Source organism: Ictidomys tridecemlineatus, chromosome Y (genome assembly GCF_052094955.1).
Source record: "Ictidomys tridecemlineatus isolate mIctTri1 chromosome Y, mIctTri1.hap1, whole genome shotgun sequence".
In the NCBI taxonomy this organism is placed as follows: domain Eukaryota; kingdom Metazoa; phylum Chordata; class Mammalia; order Rodentia; family Sciuridae; genus Ictidomys; species Ictidomys tridecemlineatus.
Genome location: NC_135494.1, coordinates 2,547,108 through 2,566,319, shown reverse-complemented (window position 1 = coordinate 2,566,319; position 19,212 = coordinate 2,547,108). Strand labels below are relative to the sequence as shown.

General features: G+C 39.9%; 1 protein-coding gene across 2 annotated transcripts; it reads left to right on the top strand.

Annotated features, from left to right (window-relative positions):
* Positions 1–260: 260 nt before the first annotated feature.
* Positions 261–15,020, top strand: LOC144371985 (uncharacterized). 2 transcript variants are annotated; one of them, XM_078035351.1, is made up of 4 exons: positions 721–854; positions 10,665–10,791; positions 10,971–11,031; positions 11,812–15,020. In XM_078035351.1, the coding sequence occupies exons 1-4, from the start codon at positions 852–854 to the stop codon at positions 13,373–13,375; spliced, it is 1,755 nt and encodes a 584-aa protein (XP_077891477.1). In that variant the 5' UTR covers positions 721–851; the 3' UTR covers positions 13,376–15,020. The 2 variants fall into 2 exon arrangements, with proteins under 2 accessions (XP_077891476.1, XP_077891477.1); XM_078035350.1 differs by lacking the exon at positions 10,665–10,791 and having other exon boundaries at positions 261–854.
* The last annotated feature ends 4,192 nt before the right edge of the window (positions 15,021–19,212 follow it).

The following is a 19,212-nucleotide window of genomic DNA, read 5'->3' as shown; positions in this document are numbered from 1 at the left end:
GCTTCCTTTCATAGCTCAGGCTGCCTCCTCAAAGCCACAGAGGCCGGGAGGTGATGAGAATTACTAAAATAGTTTTCAAATTGTTCTCATTTTTAGATATTAGGTATGGGTCATACATATGATGTCTCTAAATAGTGTTTCAAAAATGTGGAGACTGTGTCTTTCTAAGTTGCTTGAGGTCGCATCAGCTGAAAAAAAACAATATATATGTTATATAGTTCTTTCTTTTTCTTTGAGGTACTGGGGATAAACCCAGTGGGGCTTGACCTGGACCTCTGAGCTACATCCCACCCTTTTCCTTTTATTTTAAGAGAGGGTCTCTCTGACCTTGGGCTCCTCCAGCCCCAGCCTCCCTGAGAAGCTGTGCTTTGTTTTTGTGTTGAGGTTAAACCCAGGGCCTCGCCATGCTGGGAAAGCACTCTATGGCTGAAGCCTAGCTCAGCGCCAGGTGTCCCCTCTGTCCCAGAGGCTAAGCCAAGGCTTCCCACCTGGATTAGTTCCCAGCACAGCCCGGAAGCTCCGCCCGAGAAGGGCTGGAGCCAGGAATCTGTCACTCTACCCAATTTCAGCCAGTGATTGGATGATGTCAGCTGTCAGTCACAATGCAGAGGCGGGCCTGGAGGCCATCCATTTAGGACGCTGGAGGAACTGTCCAATCAGTGCGCAGAGGAAGAGGGAGGGCGGGCTTCCTCAATCTCGCGGGCTTTTCTTCCTCAACAAATGGGCTACTCCTTCTCTTGCGCCTGAGTTCTCTCCTCAGGGACCCCATGTGACTCTCGCTCCCTTGAACCCCGCAATCTCGGGTGACTGGAGGTTCCACAGAGGACCCCAGGTCACCAAGGAAGCCAAAAATGGTGAGTTTGCAGCCAGGGCTGAAGGTGCGCAGTCAGCACCTTCCTTGGGGCTTGCATGCAGGTGAGCTGCTGATCGCGGTAGAGTCCCCGCTGGCGGGTGGCCCTGGGCCCTGTCCCCTGGTTCCCTGGGTTTGGAAGGGCGGCTCAGGTCCCTGGTGTCCCCTTTGCTCCCTGCTGGTGGCCCGACCCACTCTTCCCAACGTGGAGGAAGCAGGGCCACAAATGCACCTTCCTCCTCCCAGGGGAGCTCCTCCGGAGGCTGCTGTAGGTCCCCCAAATTGCAGGCGCCTCCTGCCTCTAAAACCACCTTCCCTCCACCTCACAGCTCGGCCAGACGTCCGTTCTTCCCACTCGGTCCAAATGCACACCGTCCGCTAATTGTCACTTTTCATCTAGTGAAAAATTTGAAATAATCTTCCTCTCTCCCTCCCCAGCCATAACTTGTGATCCTCCTGCTTCAGCCTCCCACGTATCTGGAATGACAGGCCTGTGCCACTGTCCCTGGCAAGAAGGACACTTTTGAAAGCATTTGTTTTCTATTTGTGAATATTATACTTGAGGGGAAAGAATAATCACTTAACACTTCCTTGTGTTTGCTCAAAATAACTGCTTTAAAAGGAATAAAGTCGTTGTTTATAGATCTCAGGGATATGGAATCCTGGGCTCCATCAATAGAGGATAACTGCTCCCTTTTCTGATAGTCCATGATGTAGAGTCACCCCAGTCGTGTAGTCACATAAGCACACAGGGAAATGATGATGTAGGGACAAAGGAGGCAAGGCACTGAAGATAGCCAGAAACAGTTTTATCTGGCTGCAGCCAGTCTCAGAGGGCACAGCTTTTGCTGTAATCAATCAATCAATCTCCTGAACCCTGACTTCAGGTGGTTTTAGGATTTTATACTCATCAGAGTAGTGCCCCTGCCTTCAGTTGGCTCCATATTTAAGCACAAAAGGGACATTTGGGGTTCAGGCAGTGCAAGCAAGGCTGAAAGCTGCAGTCAGTCAGTCTCCAGTTGGCACCATAGATCATTCTGTGTTCTTGGGGGATTTTCATGAATAAAAGAATACAAACTGCCCCTGTCATGACCTTTTTGTGTGTCATGGCTAAGTTCACAAAATGAAGTCACCATAGTCAAGTTGTCACATCACACACATAAAAGCAGCTTTTTCTTTTTCTGTTCTGACCAAGTGAACGCTTAAAGGACAGCACCTGAGAAGGGGAGAGCTTCTTCTCCCCTTTCTTTCCTCCCCCACCAGCTGTTTCCAAGGTGCCCAGTTGGTGATTTCTCTGTGAATCCCAGCTCAAGGCCAGAGGCCTTGTTTGCACATTTCTACAAACTACTATACTGGATACAAGTGTGTAAAAAACTAGTAAGGGGAGTTCGAGTCCAGCACTTGGAGTGCTAATTTCTCTCAGACTAGTGGCCCAGTAAAATAGGGCAACATAAAAATAGGAAGTTTGTCTACACTGAACTTTTTTGTGGACACTCTTTTGTTGACAGTCCTAAAATTAGCCATGTTGAAGATTTCTGGAGAAATCCAGTTAAAATTTTCTGTGAAAAAAGATGATGCCACTACAATAATGTCTGATTCATTTACTGTCTTTCATCCCCAGCTCTTTTCAATATGATTTTCAGAAAAAGTCTGGGTATTTTTCCCAGCTTGGCCTGAAAGTTGTGATCCTCCTGCCTCAGCTTCCAAAGCTGTTTGGATTAAAGGCATTGACAACCCCAGCTACAGAAAATAGTTCATTTTAACCCAAATATTAATGACTATACTAAGGAACATGGATTCAAGATACCCTGAATGATGTGTGTGTCCCTACCTGGAAGAGATTACATGATTACATAATTTCTTTCTTTCTTTCTTTTTTTTTAATATATTAGAGATTGAACGCAGGGACACTTAAACACTGAGCTACATCCCCAGCCCTTTTTATATTGTATTTTCACATATGATCTCACTAAGTTTGTTATGGTCTCACTAAGTTGCTGAGGCTGGCTTTGAATTTAGCAATCCTCCTACCTTAGCCTCTCAAGCTGCTGGGATTACAGTTATGTGCCACTGTGTCTGGCCTACATGAACTTTTATAAAATAAATTGTGTATCACTGCATTAACCAACTGCATTCATAGGAACATCAGATTGTTGGGGTACAGACAAAAATAAAGAAAATTTCTTCTGTATTTCTGTTATTGCATTCTGAGCTTTGGTAGATTTTGGAGCCATCTGGTAAGGTTAGTGATATATTCTGAGAAATTTTGATATTGTGGTCTGTTACAGAAATTAAGATGATTGGCTATTGAAGGGCTTAAGATAGCCCAAAATTATTTTTGATCTCCATACAGAACCCTGCCCTTCTACCCTCATGGCGATCTAGTTAGCTAAAGTCAAGTACTCTGAAGGTTCTTTGATTTAGATGCAATGTATAGAGAACTTGAGTTCACAGCTGTAAAAATCTTGTGCTTCTCCTTTTATCTTCCTTAGGTGTAGACATCATTTCAGATTTCTTGGGCAGAGTTTCCCTTTGGACACTTTACAGGGTGCCAAGTCCTCAGCCACTATCCTCTCCTGGAGCTGCCACAAAGTGCCCACAGCTGCCCTGTGCCCTGCAGAGTGAACAGAACTTCAGGCCCTGGGTCAGCTCCTCCTAGGGGACAGCCTGAGATGTAGGGTGCAGCCTCTCAGGGAAGCTGCTGGGGGCTCTGGGCTGAGGAATCTCCTGGAACAGGCCTCATCTAGACAACTACTTCCCTGGGACCTTGTTTTTCCCATGCTCTGTTCTCATTACTTGGAGATAGGTGGACAGACAGCCTGTGGATGCTGGTGCTGAGGGGCCAGGTCAGCAGTAACTCTGGCTGTTTTAGTCTCTCACAGTGTGAAGGAGCAAAACCTCTCCCAGAGTATAAGGACTACCCACCCCAGTTCAGAGCTGTGCAAACTGAAAAGCCTCATAGACTGGTGTCATTTCCAGGTCCCTGGGACAGTGATCCTGGAGGCTTTCAGGGAGCAAGACCAGGAGTGAGTATGTCCCTGCTGTCAGGGACCTTTTCTGCCCCTTGAGCCTGACACATGTGTGCTTCCTCAGTACCAAAGCTTTCTGTGTATCACTTTGAAATGATGTGCTCACTTATCTGAGGCCCAGGTTTATTTATTCAGAGCCACGTGGGATGGACTGTTATTAAATAGACAAGAAAGAAGTGGATTTTAAAAAGTCTAGTTACATTTCCATTGTTAAACATCCCAACTTACAGCCAGGTGCAGTGGTGCTCACCTGTAATCGTTCTCACTCCAGGGGCTGAGACAGGAGTGTTGCAAATTTGAGGGCAGCCTTAGCAACTTATCCAGGCCTTATGCAACCTGGTGAGACTGCATCTCAAAATAAAATAGAAAAATGATTGGATGACTGGGGATGTGGCTTAGTAGTAAAATGTCTCTGGGTTTAATCTTGGGGTACCACCCCCCAAAAAAAGAAAGAAATGTCCTAATTAATTAATTTATCTTTTGCTACCCCTGAGTAGGTATAGAAATTCTGTAAGATTCAATCTTGTCTTTTCAGTTATTTCAAATTGAACTCCAACCCTAGATTCCAAAATGCCACGCAAGATATAGAGAAACCCTGTCTTCAATTAATGCTGCAGAATTTGAGTAGAATTCTATAAAACTAGTGGTGGATAAATTTATGAATGTGATTTCATGAAAACTAGTATCTATCCTTCACAATGTGATGAATTTGACAAAGGATGACAGTTTTTCACTGTTGTTGTCTGGACTTGGCTGGTTCATGTTAACTGTGTGACTTTTTTTGGTATCAGGAATAGAGCCCAGAGGTGCTTAACCACCAGTCCCTTTTAGATTCTTTGTTTTGAGACAGAGTCTTAATACATAGCTGGGGGCCTCAGACTCCTGAACCACTGGGTTACAGATGTGCACCATCACTCCCATCTTCATTGTAAATTTTAAGGACAATTTTGGCAATATCTGAAATACCCAATTATGATCATTTAATCATTGAATTTCAGTGAAATAGTAAATGACACTTGTTTTCTGGAAAGGAGCGATATGTCTGTCTAAATAAGGGTGCTGATCCCTTCAAGAGCACTCCCACTATATCACCTGATTCCTGTTCCCTCCTAGTTGCCTCCTGCTAGGGCCACCCCTTTGGGAGCTGGCCTTTTAGCTTATGAAATTTGGGTGCAACATGCTCTCTCTACTCTGTCCTATACAACATTTTGGCTGATCTTAGATACAGTCTACTATTTCCAATATTTTGAAAAGTATTTTTCATTGCTGTAGTTAAACACAATACTATTTATTTATTTTTATGTGGTGCTGAGGATCAAACCTAGGGCCTCTCATGTGCTAGGCAAGCACTCTGCTGCTGAGCCAGAATCCCAACCCTACTATTTCCATTTTTAGATGTAGTTTTTCTTAAGTTTACCCCCAAAATACATTAAACTATGCCCTAAATTTCACAGAATTTTCTGAAATTCTCAGTGCTTTTTCAGAGAATGTCGATCATGGGAACATTCAATCCCCTTTGTGAGAAAGTGTGTTGTCTTTCCATTGATTTTGTTGTATTTTATGCCTCTAATTGTGTACCTTTTGTATTATAATAATTTTTATTTCTCATTACATGTATATTTTTTTTTTGTGTGTGTGTGTGTGTGTGGACTAATGGAGATTGATCCGAGGGAGGGCCACATACATGCTTGGCAAGTTTTTTTACTACCGAGCTACACTCCAGTCCAAGAGAATTAGTATTGTAGACTGTTGTTTATTTATTTGCTTACTTATTGAGTGCTGGGGATTGATGCCATGGACTTGTTCATGCTTAATTATCCTCCAGAAATGAATTTCTATTAGTGAGCAGCGTTCTGGCTGTGGGCAAATGTTTTACTGGGGAGTAAACATACAGGCACTTGACCACTGAGCAAATTCTCAGCCCTTCTTCTTATTTATTTATTATTTCTTTTTCTTTTCTTTTTTTATATTTTGTATAGATGGAGATAGACAGAATATATTTATTTTGTTTGTTTATTTTTCTGTGGTGCTGAGGATCATATCCAGTACCTCAAACATGCTAGCAAGTGCTCTGCCACTCAACTACAATCCCAGACCCCCTTTTAATTTTTGATGAAGACCAGTCTCACTAAATTTCTGAGTATCTTGCTACATTGCTGAGACTGGCCTCCAACTTGCCATTTCCCTGCCTTGACCTCCGTAGTGGCTGAAATTACAGGTGCACACCATCCCACCAGCAGTTGGAATGACTTTTTAAAAAAATATTTAATTTTTATTTGTAGTTGGACACAATACCTTTATTTTAGTTATTCATTTTATGTGGTGCTGAGGATTGAACCCAGGATCTTGAAAGTGCGAGTTGAGTGCTCTAGTGCTGAGCCACAACCCCAGCCCCTGGAATGACTTTTAAGACTTATCATCCAGGGGCTGGGGATGTGGCTCAAGCGGTAACGCGCTCGCCTGGCATGCGTGTGGCCCGGGTTCGATCCTCAGCACCACATACCAACAAAGATGTTGTGTCCGCCAAGAACTAAAAAATAAATATTAAAAATTCTCTCTCTCTCTCTCTCTCAAAAAAAAAAGACTTATCATCCAATTTATTTCCAGATGAAAATAGTATTGAAAATCAGTTTCCTGGGGATGGGGATGTGGCTCAAGCGGTAGCACGCTCACCTGGTATGTGTGCGCCCCAGGTTCGATCCTCAGCACCACATACAAACAAAGATGTTGTGTCTGCCGAAAACTAAAATATAAATATTAAATAAAAAATTCTCTCTCTCTCTCTCTCTCTCTCTCTCTCTGTCTTTCTCTAAAAAAAAAATCAGTTTTCTTCCATAGTTTTGAAATTTGTACCTATGACTCTTCCTCTTTGCTTTATTTTTGCATTATTATGAAAATGGTATTTAGCATATATTATTTTTTATGTATATATTTGTAAAACTTCATGGCTTGGTAGATTATTTACTTCTTTATTAGATAAACTTTGTTTTTATGAGCGATATTAGGCTTACATACTTTATTAGTCAGTGTTCACTAGAGGAACAGTATTAAGAGGAAGTATGATTATCAAAGGGGATTCATTAGATTGGCCTACTTGACCTGAAGCTGGATGTCTATAGTGGCTGTCTGCAGCTAGAGAGCTTTAGAAGTAGTAGCTACAGAATCCAAGAGGCTGAGGCCTCAGAACAAGAGGGATTAATTGTGCTGCCCTACTCCAGACCAGAGATTCTGGAAACTCCCTGGAGAATCACTTGTGGAGTCCACTTTGGGAGAGTGAAGAAGGCAGGCTCTGATATTCTCAGGCCATTGCAGTAGCATTTAAGAAACCATTGAGAAAAAAGGAGCATGCTCTGCTGGTGCTTCCTTCTTCTTCCAACTTTTGTTCCACCCAAGACACCGTCCTATTGGATGGTGCTGCCTAGCTTAAGGAGGTTCTCCAGTCTGGTTCACTGTTCCACATGACAATCATTTGTAGACACACCCTCGTGGACACACCGAGAAGCTCATTAATCATCAGTATCTTTAATCCAATCAAGGTGACAATTAAATGTGCCATTACTCATAGTATCAAATACCCCTTCTCTCCAGCCATTAGTCTCCACTGTTTTCAACATATTGCATTGTTGTAGGGTGTTTGTTAATTACTAAACCAGTGTTGAACATTTGATAAGGAAAATGGATGAAGCAACACGTTATGATAAGCCAAAGTTCATCCTTTACCTTAGGCTTCCTCGTCTGTGTGATGTGATTTTGTGTGTCACGTAGTTTACAAGATAATGTCATACAGAAGAGTTTCACTGCTCTGGGAATCCTGTGTTCCCCCTCTTCATCACTCCTCCTCATTGCTCCTTCCCTCTCTGCTCCCTAAGTCTCTGGTACCCATCAGTTCTGCTACTGCATCTATAATGTTGTCTCTTAAGGAATGTTCTTGAGTTGAAATCTTACTGCACATGGCCATTTCAGTCTGGCTTCTCTCACTTACAGGTCTGCCTGTAAGGGTGCTGTATCTTTCCAGGCTGCAGAGCTCATTTTCTGGGTGATGTTCTTTGATGTGGATAAACTGCAGCTTGTCCATTCAGTATTGAAAGGTGCATCTTCCTTGCATCTAGCTTTGGGCAGTTTTGGATATGGCTGCTGTAGTCACTGCAGTGAGGGTTCCTGTGCCCATAATTTTCACATCATTTGCATAGACACCTGACGTGTGATGGCTTGATTGTACAGTTTTTTGCATTTATGATTAAATTTTGCATTTATGATTATGAGCATCATTCATAGTTTTCTATTTAACAATTTTCTTTATCTACTTAATTTGGATAATATAGTAACGTATGCCTCAGAAGGAATTAGAAGGTGTTAACTCAGCTTCTATGTTCTAGAAAAAAATGTAGAAAATTGGTGGCAGTTCTTAAGTGTCTCATGGAAGCCTGTTTGAGATGTCAGAGCCTTGCCTTGCCTTTCTGGATAGTAATTAGTTATTCAGTCTGTTTTTTTGAGCTGCCATGGGCTCATCTGTTTTGTGTAATCTCTCTCAAAGAAGTGGTCCAGTTTCTGCAAGTTTCTAATTTGTATCAAGCACGTTTATGATAATCTTGAAGTCCCAGTGCATTATTGATGATGACATTTTAAAATGTGTTAGATGGTGATGTTTATGAAAAACTTGATTTTGCAAACTGCAAATGTCCTGATTGTGGTTTCATCAACACCTTTTCTGTTATCTTCCTGTGGTTAATTTAGGTTTACCTTGCTTTTCTTTCTGTTTTCTTGAAACAAGAGTTTCAATGATTGCTTTTAGCTCCTTTTCTGAAATGTGCATTGGATGACTTAGATATCAATACAGCACCACCTCTAAAGTATTCTCTATAAATTTCCTATGATGGACTTTTACATTTTTTTTCCTTCAAAATGGTCACCTCTTCTCTTGAGTCACCTCTTTGTCCTGTGTCTGTTTAGAGTCTTGTGTTTCATGTCCCCTTCCCTGGAGGTTTTTCAGATGCTTCTGATCTGATTTCTGCTTTAGCTCTCATGTTCTTTGAGCATACATGCGATTTCACTGGTGGTGCACTTGTAGGGGTGTGGTTTATGTCCTGTGCAGTGTTGCTGTGACCCTGAGACCTCAGTGTGCTTCCCCTTTGGTTAAAGGCTCATGAAGCCCTCCTGCCTGCATCATTGTCCTGACAGAGTTGAGCTGATGTCTCTGAGTGTAATTGTGGATTCTTCATTGTTTTGGGTGGTTCTTTATGTTTTCAGTCCTTGAGTATGGTTCTGTGTCAGTGGCAGGGACATTTTCTTTTTGCCTGTTCCATCACTGTGCAGACATCTTAGCATGCTTATAGATGTGAATGGTGGCCTGTTTCACACCCAGATTGTGTGGGATAGTTCAGGAATCTGGGCTACAAACTTGTTGCTTTAGCACACTCTGGAAGACTTTCCGCCTTAGGTTTGTTTGCACCACCATTGCTGCAGGCACGATGAATCTCTTTCACAACAGACAACCATTGCACATGTGGCCCAATGTTGATCAAAATGTCCTTGAGCAGAACATTGGTATGTCTCTCATGACTGTACATTGTGGTAGTGAACTGGCTGCTGTTAAGAAGAGTTTGGCAGTCTTTAGACATTCATTGTTCCCATGAGACTTACAAAAGTAGTGCCTGCTGTTTATTAAGAAGATTATTTTGAGAGTTATTGTAAGGCTGTTGTTTGGACAAAGTGACATTTTTGGGTCATTGAGTTATTTCTAAGACATGTGCCATCTTTCACTTACCCCATTCTGGTTTGACAGTAACCACAGGAAATTATAAAATTATTGTGTTTATTAATAAATTAAATTAATCAAATAGAGAACTCATGTTTGTTTTGGTGATTTAATAGTAAGCTAGTTGACTAAATTTGTTCTGGAGTAAAGCACCTGCAAACTTCTAATTGTTCTCAGTGTAATCACACAGGATGAGCTCTATCTCCAGCTAATGCATTGTGACAACCTGTGTGAAAGTTTGTCTAAATGTTGTCTAGGAAGGAATCTCCTTAGTGACCCCATGCCCAGAGGGTGTGGGTTAGGGGGTGTTCTAGGCATTTCTTTTTTTTTTTTTTTTTTAAGAGAGAGTGAGAGAGGAGAGAGAGAGAGAATTTTTAACATTTATTTTTCAGTTCTCGGCGGACACAACATCTTTGTTGGTATGTGGTGCTGAGGATCGAACCCGGGTCGCACGCATGCCAGGCGAGCGCGCTACCGCTTGAGCCACATCCCCAGCCCCCTAGGCATTTCTTTAAGTATGGAACAATAGACTTTCAGAGGAAACAAGACATCAGTATTGCCATGTTGTCTATATTAACTTTGTAGGTACAGGGAGCCAATGTAGTTGGCAGAATCTCTCTCAAATGCCTAGTTTTATGATTCCTGCAATTTCCTTCTCATCACCTTTCTTTTCTTAAGATAAGTACTATCAGAAGTCCTTATATTAGCTCTGTACCACACAGAACATTTCTAGGACATGTAATAGAGGTGCAATCAATAAAGAAGTTAGGAGTGATCTGGGAGCCTGTCTTACTTCCTGTGAACTCACCAAAGAAAGGGTATAAATCACTATTATGTTTGCCTTTTGAGTAGTGAATTTCTAGTGTTGGAATGGTTGGAAGAAGTTGAGTACAGAAAAGATCTGATGGACCAAATCATGGAATTAATCGAGAGGCCAGGGAATCATGTGAAAATCATGCATGTTGAGTATAGATTTCTCATGCTGTCAATCTCTCCTGGCCTCCACTATACATTTGGTGGGATATTTTAGATCTCAGTTACCTTTGAGGATGTGGCTGTGAACTTCACCCAGGAGGAATGGGCTTTGCTGGATTCTTCTCAGAAGAACCTTTACAGAGATGTGATGTTGGAAGTCCTCAGAAACCTGGCTTCTATAGGTAATAATGATGTTTCTAAAATTAGTCAAACAGAGAACTCATGTTATTTTGTTCACTTATGTAGAAGGTTAAAAGGGAATCAGTTGGTGAATTATTGCAGCATAAATGGCACCTACGATTTGGCAAAGCATTTCTAGCTCCTAAATATTCATAAAGATTGTTCTGTTATTCCATTTAAGGAAACAAGTGGGAAGACAAGATCACTAAAGATCAGATTGAAAACTCTAGGAGCAATATAAGGTAACTCTACTCACAAGATGAATTCGTGAGGGTATCTGAGAACTGTCATATAATTTTTAATGCAAACTAACTGAAAAAGTATGCATAATATGAAATGTATTTATTCTTTTTTTTTTCTAAGAGAGAGTGAGAGAGGAGAGAGAGTAAGAGAGAGAATTTTTTTAATATTTATTTTTTAGTTCTCGGCGGACACAACATCTTTATTGGTATGTTGTGCTGAGGATCGAACCCGGGCCTCACGCATGCCAGGCGAGTGCACTACCGCTTGAGCCACATCCACAGCCCCGAAATGTATTTAGTCTTATAATATTTTTACCAGAAATATATACTTAGCTCTAACAGATATTCAGTCTTTTCAAAGTATTTGACATCCAAAATGTACTATGAAATTGGATTTGTGAATATCACAATTTGAATAATAGCCATAGAGAATCTGTATTGCAAAGGATTGTTTCCTTTCAATCTCCTTATTTTCAGGCAAGTTGAACAAGTCAGAAAACCTAGCCTTTACCTGATGTTGGTAGTAATGTAAGGATCTATAAATAAATAGCAAATTGTGAATGAATCAAGCATTGATTATGTGCTGGTGACTTCTTCAAAAAAGTTATATGGTAAACTTCAAAGGCACAAAATAGTGTGGGGAAACCTTCAAATCGATTCCAATTCTTTTTTTTTTCCGATTCCAATTCTTAATTGAACAAAAAAAAATTTTGATAGAGTAAATCCATGTGACTTCATTATATGTGCCAAAGAGTTCATATGTCCTTCATTCCTTAATAGGCACATCACATCCCACTCTGGACACAAATACTACAAGCACGAGGAATTTGAAGAGAAGCCACGTGAATTTAAAAACTTTTGGAAATCTCTGGTTTCTCCCATAAGTGTTCACACACAAAAGTTAACACAAACTGGAGATGGACCATATGAAAGTATAGTACATGGGAAAGTCAATTGTTCCAGTGACATTCAAAGACATGAAGAAACTCATACTGGGTGGCAACCTGCTGAATGTCAACAATATGGTGAAGCCCCTTCTTTTCTCCTAGGTGTTCAAAGTCACACGAGAACACACAGTGAATGTAAACCTTTTCAATGTGAGGTATGTGGGAAAGCCTTTTATTTCTCCTCTTTATTTAGAAGGCATAAAAGAACTTATTCTGGAGAGAAACTCTGTGAATGTAAAAAAGGTGGTCAAACCTTTATTTCACACACAAGTCTTCAAAGGCACAAGATCACACACACGGGGAATGCACGTTTCAAATGTAAGGTATGTGGGAAAGACTGTGCTTATCCCAGTTTATTTAGAATACATCAGAGAACACATACTGGAGAGAAGCCCTATGGATGTAAGCAGTGTGGAAAGTCCTTTGCTAAATCCAGTTATCTTCAAATACATGAAAGAACACATACTGGAGAGAAGCCCTATGAATGCAAGCAGTGTGGCAAAGCCTTTGCTACATCCCATCAGCTTTATAACCATGGAAGTATACATACCAGAGAAAAGACCTATGAATGTCAACAATGTGGAAAATCTTTTACTACTGCCTCTTGCCTTAAGATACATGAACGAACTCATACTGGAGAGAAGCCCTATGAATGTAAGCAGTGTGGGAAAGCCTTCACTCAGTCCTCTCACCTTCGCTTACATGAACAAACTCATACTGGAGAGAAGCCCTATGAATGTAAGCAGTGTGGGAAAGCCTTCACTCAGTCATCTCACCTTCACTCACATGAAAACACTCATATTGGAGAGAAGCCCTATGAATGTAAGCAGTGTGGCAAAGCCTTTAGTATGTCCAGTAACCTTCAGATTCATGGAAGAGTACATACTGGAGAGAAGCCCTATAAATGTAAGCAGTGTGGCAAAGCCTTTGCTAAATCTGGTGACCTTCACAGACATGAACGAACTCATACTGGAGAGAAGCCCTATGAGTGTAAGCAGTGTGGCAAAGCCTTCACTCAGTCCTCTCACCTTCACTCCCATGAACAAATTCATACTGGACAGAAGCCCTATGTATGTAAACAGTGTGGCAAAGGCTTTTCTAGATCCAGTGACCTTCAAATACATGGAAGAACACATACTGGAGAGAAGCCCTATGAGTGTAAACATTGTGGCAAAGCCTTTGCTAGATCCAGTGACCTTCACATACATGAAAGAACTCATACTGGAGAGAAGCCCTATGAATGTAAGCAGTGTGGCAAAGCATTTGCTCAGTCTGGTCAGCTACACTCACATGAAAAAACTCATACTGGAGAGAAGCCCTATGAATGTAAGCAGTGTGGCAAAGCCTTTGCTTCATCCCATCATCTTCACAAACATGGAAGAATACATACCCTATGAATGTCAACAATGGGGAAAAGACTTTGCCACATCCTGTCTATTTCACACATGTGAAAGAACACATACTGCAGAGAAATTGTATGCATGAAAACAATTGGTAAACTCTTCTGTTATTTCTGTTTCACTCATATACATGTAAAAAGTTTACTGGAGAAAAATCCTTTGAATATGAAATATGGTAAATCAATATTTCATGTTATCCTCAAACACAAGAAGTGGCTCACACTTCTGGAAATGTGTGTTTGTGTGTGTATGTGTGTGTGTGAGAGAGAGAGACAGAGAGACAGACTGGGGATTTTCTGGTGGTTCTCTACCACTGAGCTACATTCCATTTCTTTATTACATTTTATTTTGAGACAGGGACTTGCTGCATTTCTTAGGGTCTTCCTAAGGTGCTGAGGCTAGCCTCCAACATTGATCCTTCAGAATCAGCCTCTCAAGTCTCAGGGATTAAAGGCATACACCTCCACATTGGACTCAATAACTCTTTAAATGTGAAAAATATCATGAATCATTCCATTTTCCCTGTTGCCTTCAAAACCATTTCACTCACATTGAAAAACAAACCTTATGAATGTGGGGGATTTGCTACATTTTGCAAGCTTCCCATTCAGCCCTGTTTTCCTTCTCATGTATGAAAACACTCACAGAGAGAAGCCCTGTGAGTGTGAGAAATCTGGGAAATCTAGTTTTCTAAGTATTTCACTAAGGACTGGGATGATTCTTTTGGAATAAAAAGAATAAATCCTATGCAAATAAGAAATATAAATGTTTCAGCTGTTCTAGTTTTGTTCAGTTGTATGAAAGGACTCATACTGTAGAAAATGCTGAGGATAAGCCATGTGGGGCAGTATTCAACTTTTAGAGTTTTCTTCAAAGGTGTAAACAATTCACATCTGAGAAGATCCTTTTTCTCTCTTTAAAAATTGTAGTAAGACTTTCAACTTTCCAGGTCCCTTTGAACAGCATTTAAGAAATCACAGTAGATAAAAGCCCTGTATGTAGAAATGTGGTAGGACCTTTGCTTGTTTTACATCCATTTGAACTTGTTCAGACTTGAGTAAATTTTCATTTTATTTATTTATTTTGAGACAACCACTGTAGGTGTGAGAAAAACTGTGTGCCTTCATTTCTTTTTTTATCTATTCAGAGGTAACAAAAATGCACCCTGGGTTGGAGAGGAGCATTGCATCAACATGAAGATTTGAAAGCAACATGTTTTTCTGGGTTAAATCTCTTTGATTGTTAGATTCCATTTTCATGTGTTTTAAGTCTTTTCTTGTCTAATATTTCATTACATATTGTGAATGTTAGTTTAAGCCTCTCTACTGCAGCCTTTGGAACAGACTGGTGAAATGTCTCTTCTGAAATTTTTTCCTCTCTTTCTTTATTCACATTTCACCCAGGAGTGCTCTACCGCTGAGTTTCTCCACACTCTTTTTAATTGTTATTTTGTGAGATGAGGTGAGGCTGGGAGCTGGAACCATAGAGATGTATCTATGTACCCTGTAGCTGGCCTCTTTCTCGTCCTTGATTTCTTATTCATCTGTTGATGACTCTGGGACCCCACTCTTGTCACTTATGCTTGTTCTAAGTCTCATGTGTTGTATTGTATGTAGACACATTAAAGAGCATTGAAAAATAATGTCATTTGTGTATATTATTTGGAGAGGCACTTTCTCAAAATATATTTTGCCCTATATCTGAGTTGCTTTCTCTTTTATTTTCCCAGTTCTGGGGACCCAATCCTGCCTTGTGCATGCTAGGCATTCTAGCATCGAGCACTCCTGTAGCTCAGGTAGTGAGTTTGTTGCTGTTGTGTGTGTGGACCACACTGATGACCACATCAACAGATGCAGCTCTGCAGGTGTTTCCTCCACAATTGCAGATGGTCTCTTTCTTCTGAAAGGACTTTTTACCAGTGAATTTTTTTAAAAAAAACTACATCCAACTTAGCTTTTCTTCCCATGAATAATACTTAGGTGGAATATTCCAGAAAACCTCTGCCAGAACAGTACTAACTCCAGAGATGGGAGTTCAAATCATTCCCACAGGGGTAAAAGGACCTCTTCCCAAAGGAACAGTAGGCTTATTATTGGGATGCAGTTCTTCTACTCCAAAAGGACTTATGATAAGTCCTGGGGTAATTGATCCCAATTATGAAGGTGAAATAAAAATTATAACCACTTCTCCAAAGGGTATATCAGTAATTTCACCAGGAGATAGAATAGCACAATTATTAATAATACCCAGCCTACATGATAAATTTTCCAGTCGTACTATAGAAAGAGGTTCCCAGGGATTAGGCTCCATGGGTGTAGATTGGGCTATACTTTTTTAAAATTTAGATTCTCGTCCCATGATAAACTAAATATTCAAGGACGTGAATTTATTGGGCTACTGGATACAGGTGCAGATCTTAGCATGATCTCTCATCAAGAATGGCCAAAACATTGGCCATTACAACAAGCCACTCAAATGCTTCGAGGCCTAGGAGTGGCAACTAATCCCCATAGAAGTGTGATGGTATTAGATTGGAAGGATCCTGAAGGATGTAAGGGAACTATACAGCCATATGTATTGGATCATCTTCCTATAAATTTATGGGGATGACATGTCCTTCATCAATTAGGACTAACATTAACAACATTAATTCAAATGCATCCACTATTATGGCTAGACAAGGTTTTAGGAAAGGAAAAGTATTGGAAGAAAAAGGACAAAGTATAGTGGCACCAATACAGATAGATGAAGAAATAGATAGACAAGGATTGGGTTTTCAGGAGGGGTCACTGAGACAATAAAAATTACTTGGAAATCAGAAAGCCCAGTATGGGTTCCTCAGTGGCCCCTGACTAAAGAAAAGTAACAAGCAGCCATGACTTGGTCAAACAACAATTAGTGGAGGGACATATACAACCTTCTGTATCTCCCCATAATACTCCTATTTTTGTCATCAAAAAGAAATCTGGTAAATGGAGATTATTGCAAGATTTAAGAGCCATTAATAATGAGATAGTTATTATGGGACCTGCTCAATCAGAGATTCCACAATTGTCTGCTTTGCCAAAAACCTGGTATGTTTTAGTTATAAATATTAAAGATTGTTTTTTTTTTTAATTCCTATTCATCCTGAGGAGAGTTCACGTTTTGCATTTACTATCATTGCATTGAATCATGAAGGTCCTCATCAGAGATATGCATGGAAAGTACTCCCTCAAGGGATGGCTAACAGCTCAACTATGTGTCAAATTTATGTTAACGGAGTAATCCAGCCACTTAGAAATCAAAATCCTGAACTACAAACATTTCACTATATGGATGATGTATTATTAGCACACAAAGATAAAAACACATTGCTAAAATGTTATGCCATACTTACAAACTTATTAAAAAATTATAATGTAGAGATAGCAATAGATAAAGTACAATTAAATTTTCCAATTAATTATTTAGGAGTTCTATTATCCTCAACCATGGTCCATCCACCAAAAATTCAAATATGAGTAGATCAACTCAAATCACTTAACGACTTTCAAAAGTTATTAGGAGACATAAAAATTCAGACCAGAGGAGGAAGACGCCCGGCGCCAAGGCAGACCGGAGGAGGAAGTCTGGCCCCGCCCCGAGTGCTAGTCGGGAGGAAGCCCATCAACCCTTAAAACCCATAAAAGGGGGTGTGGCTAACAGCACGGTTCTGCGACTGATCCAGGTACCCGGTTTCCAACTCCCCCACCCTTAGCTGTGATAACTCAAAATATTTCCCACAAGTTTTGGGGGGTTGTAGCTATCAATGCAAAACAACAACTGTACAGGCACCTGGTTTCTACCTCAGAGACTAGAGCAGGGAAGATACTGGTGGAAGCTCATTTCCTTTCACACTGGCTACATCCACCACCTTGAACACAGAGGCTCAAGCTAGGAATAGACAACACCACCTACTGGAAGCAAGAAAAACAGTGTTCTGAGAGACTTTTTTTTTCCTCTTTCTTTCTCTCTTCTCTCTCTTCCACAGCTTCAGCATATGTGAAACCAAGAACTGTGCATGAACAACTGAATTACCAAAGTAATATAATATAGAGGAATTGCATATACCCCAACTTCCCTCCATTTTTTTCTTTATTTCTATCTTACTTTCCTTTTCCTTCTCTTAATTCTCTTTTCTTCCTTGTTATTTTTTTTCTTTTTTATTCATATTCTCTCTATCCCACTTTCAATCTCCTAACCTTTGCTATCTATACATAAGGCAACTATCTAAATACAGATAGGAGGTTGAGTCTATACATTCTTCCATAAATTACCAGTCTATTGGTTAGAGTTCTCCAAAGGTGCTAAGTTAGTTTAACCTTATACCCTCACTCCTTTTCCTCTAAGTATAACATTCTTCATCTGAAATTAAGTTTTCTATATGCCACCAAATATGGTACGCCTTTTATGAAACTAATGAATATATTCTTAAGCAATAATTAAAACCAATATCTATAGTCTTAGATTCTAACTATAAATGTATTAATAATAAAAACTTGTGCCTAGATAATATACTGTTTATATTGGGAACTGTTAACATTGTCTTTCTCCACAAAAGAGGGATTTTGGAGCTATACAAGAACAATACAAATATATAAGGGGAAAAACATTAGCACAACAGTTTCACAAAGCTAGAAAGAATCATGAGCAGTATGAAAAGACAAGGAAATAAAGGACCAAAAGCAATACAGGTCAATTCAACATTAGATGAGGTAATATCTGCAGCTGATGGAATGTCAGACAAAGAGTTCAGGATATACCTGCTTCAGATGATCTGGAGTCTCAAGGAAGACATTATACAGCAAATTCAGACAATGAAAAATCACTTTGACAATGAATTACATAAACAAATCCAAGAAGCAAAAAATCAACTCTATAGGGAGATAGAGGATATAAAAAACAAACAGAAATCCTGGAAAAGCAGGAAACAATAAACCAAATTGAAAACTCAAATGAGAGTATTACCAGAAGAGTAGAACACTTAGAAGATAGAACTTCAGACAACGAAGACAAAGTTTTTCAACTTGAAAAGAACATAGACAACTCAGCGAGAATGTTAAGAAATAATGAGCAGAACATCCAAGAATTATGGGATAACATCAAGAAACCAAACCTAAGAGTTATTGGGATACAAGAGGGTATAGAGGTTCAAACCAAGGGAATGAGCAATTTATTCAATGAAATAATACTAGAAAACTTCCCAGACTTAAAGAATGAAAAAGAAATCCAAATACTAGAAGCCTACAGGACACAGAATATACAAAATTATAAGAGATCCACACCAAGACACATAATAATGAAGATGCCCAACATATAGAATAAGGAGAGAATCTTAAAAGCCACAAGAGAGAGGAAGCAGATTACATTTAGGAGTAAACCAATCAGGATAACAGCTGATCTCTCAACACAGACTCTGAAAGCTAGAAGATCCTGGAACAACATATTTCAAATGCTGAAAGAAAAAGGGTTCCAACCAAGAATCATGTATCCAGCGAAATTAAGCTTCAGGATTGAAGATGAAATAAAAATTTTCCATGATAAACAAAAGTTAAAAGAATTTGCAGCTAGAAAACCAAATCATCTTTGGCAAAACATTACAGGAAGAGGAAATGAAAAATAACAATGAAAACCAACAGGAGGAGGTAGTACATTAAAGGAAAAATTAAGCATAGAGGAAAAACAAATCCTGTTAAGTAACAAACATAACCAAATATGGCTGGAAATACAAACCATATCTCAATAGTAACCCTAAATATTAATGGCTTAAATGCACCAATCAAAAGACATAGGCTAGTAGAATGGATTTTTAA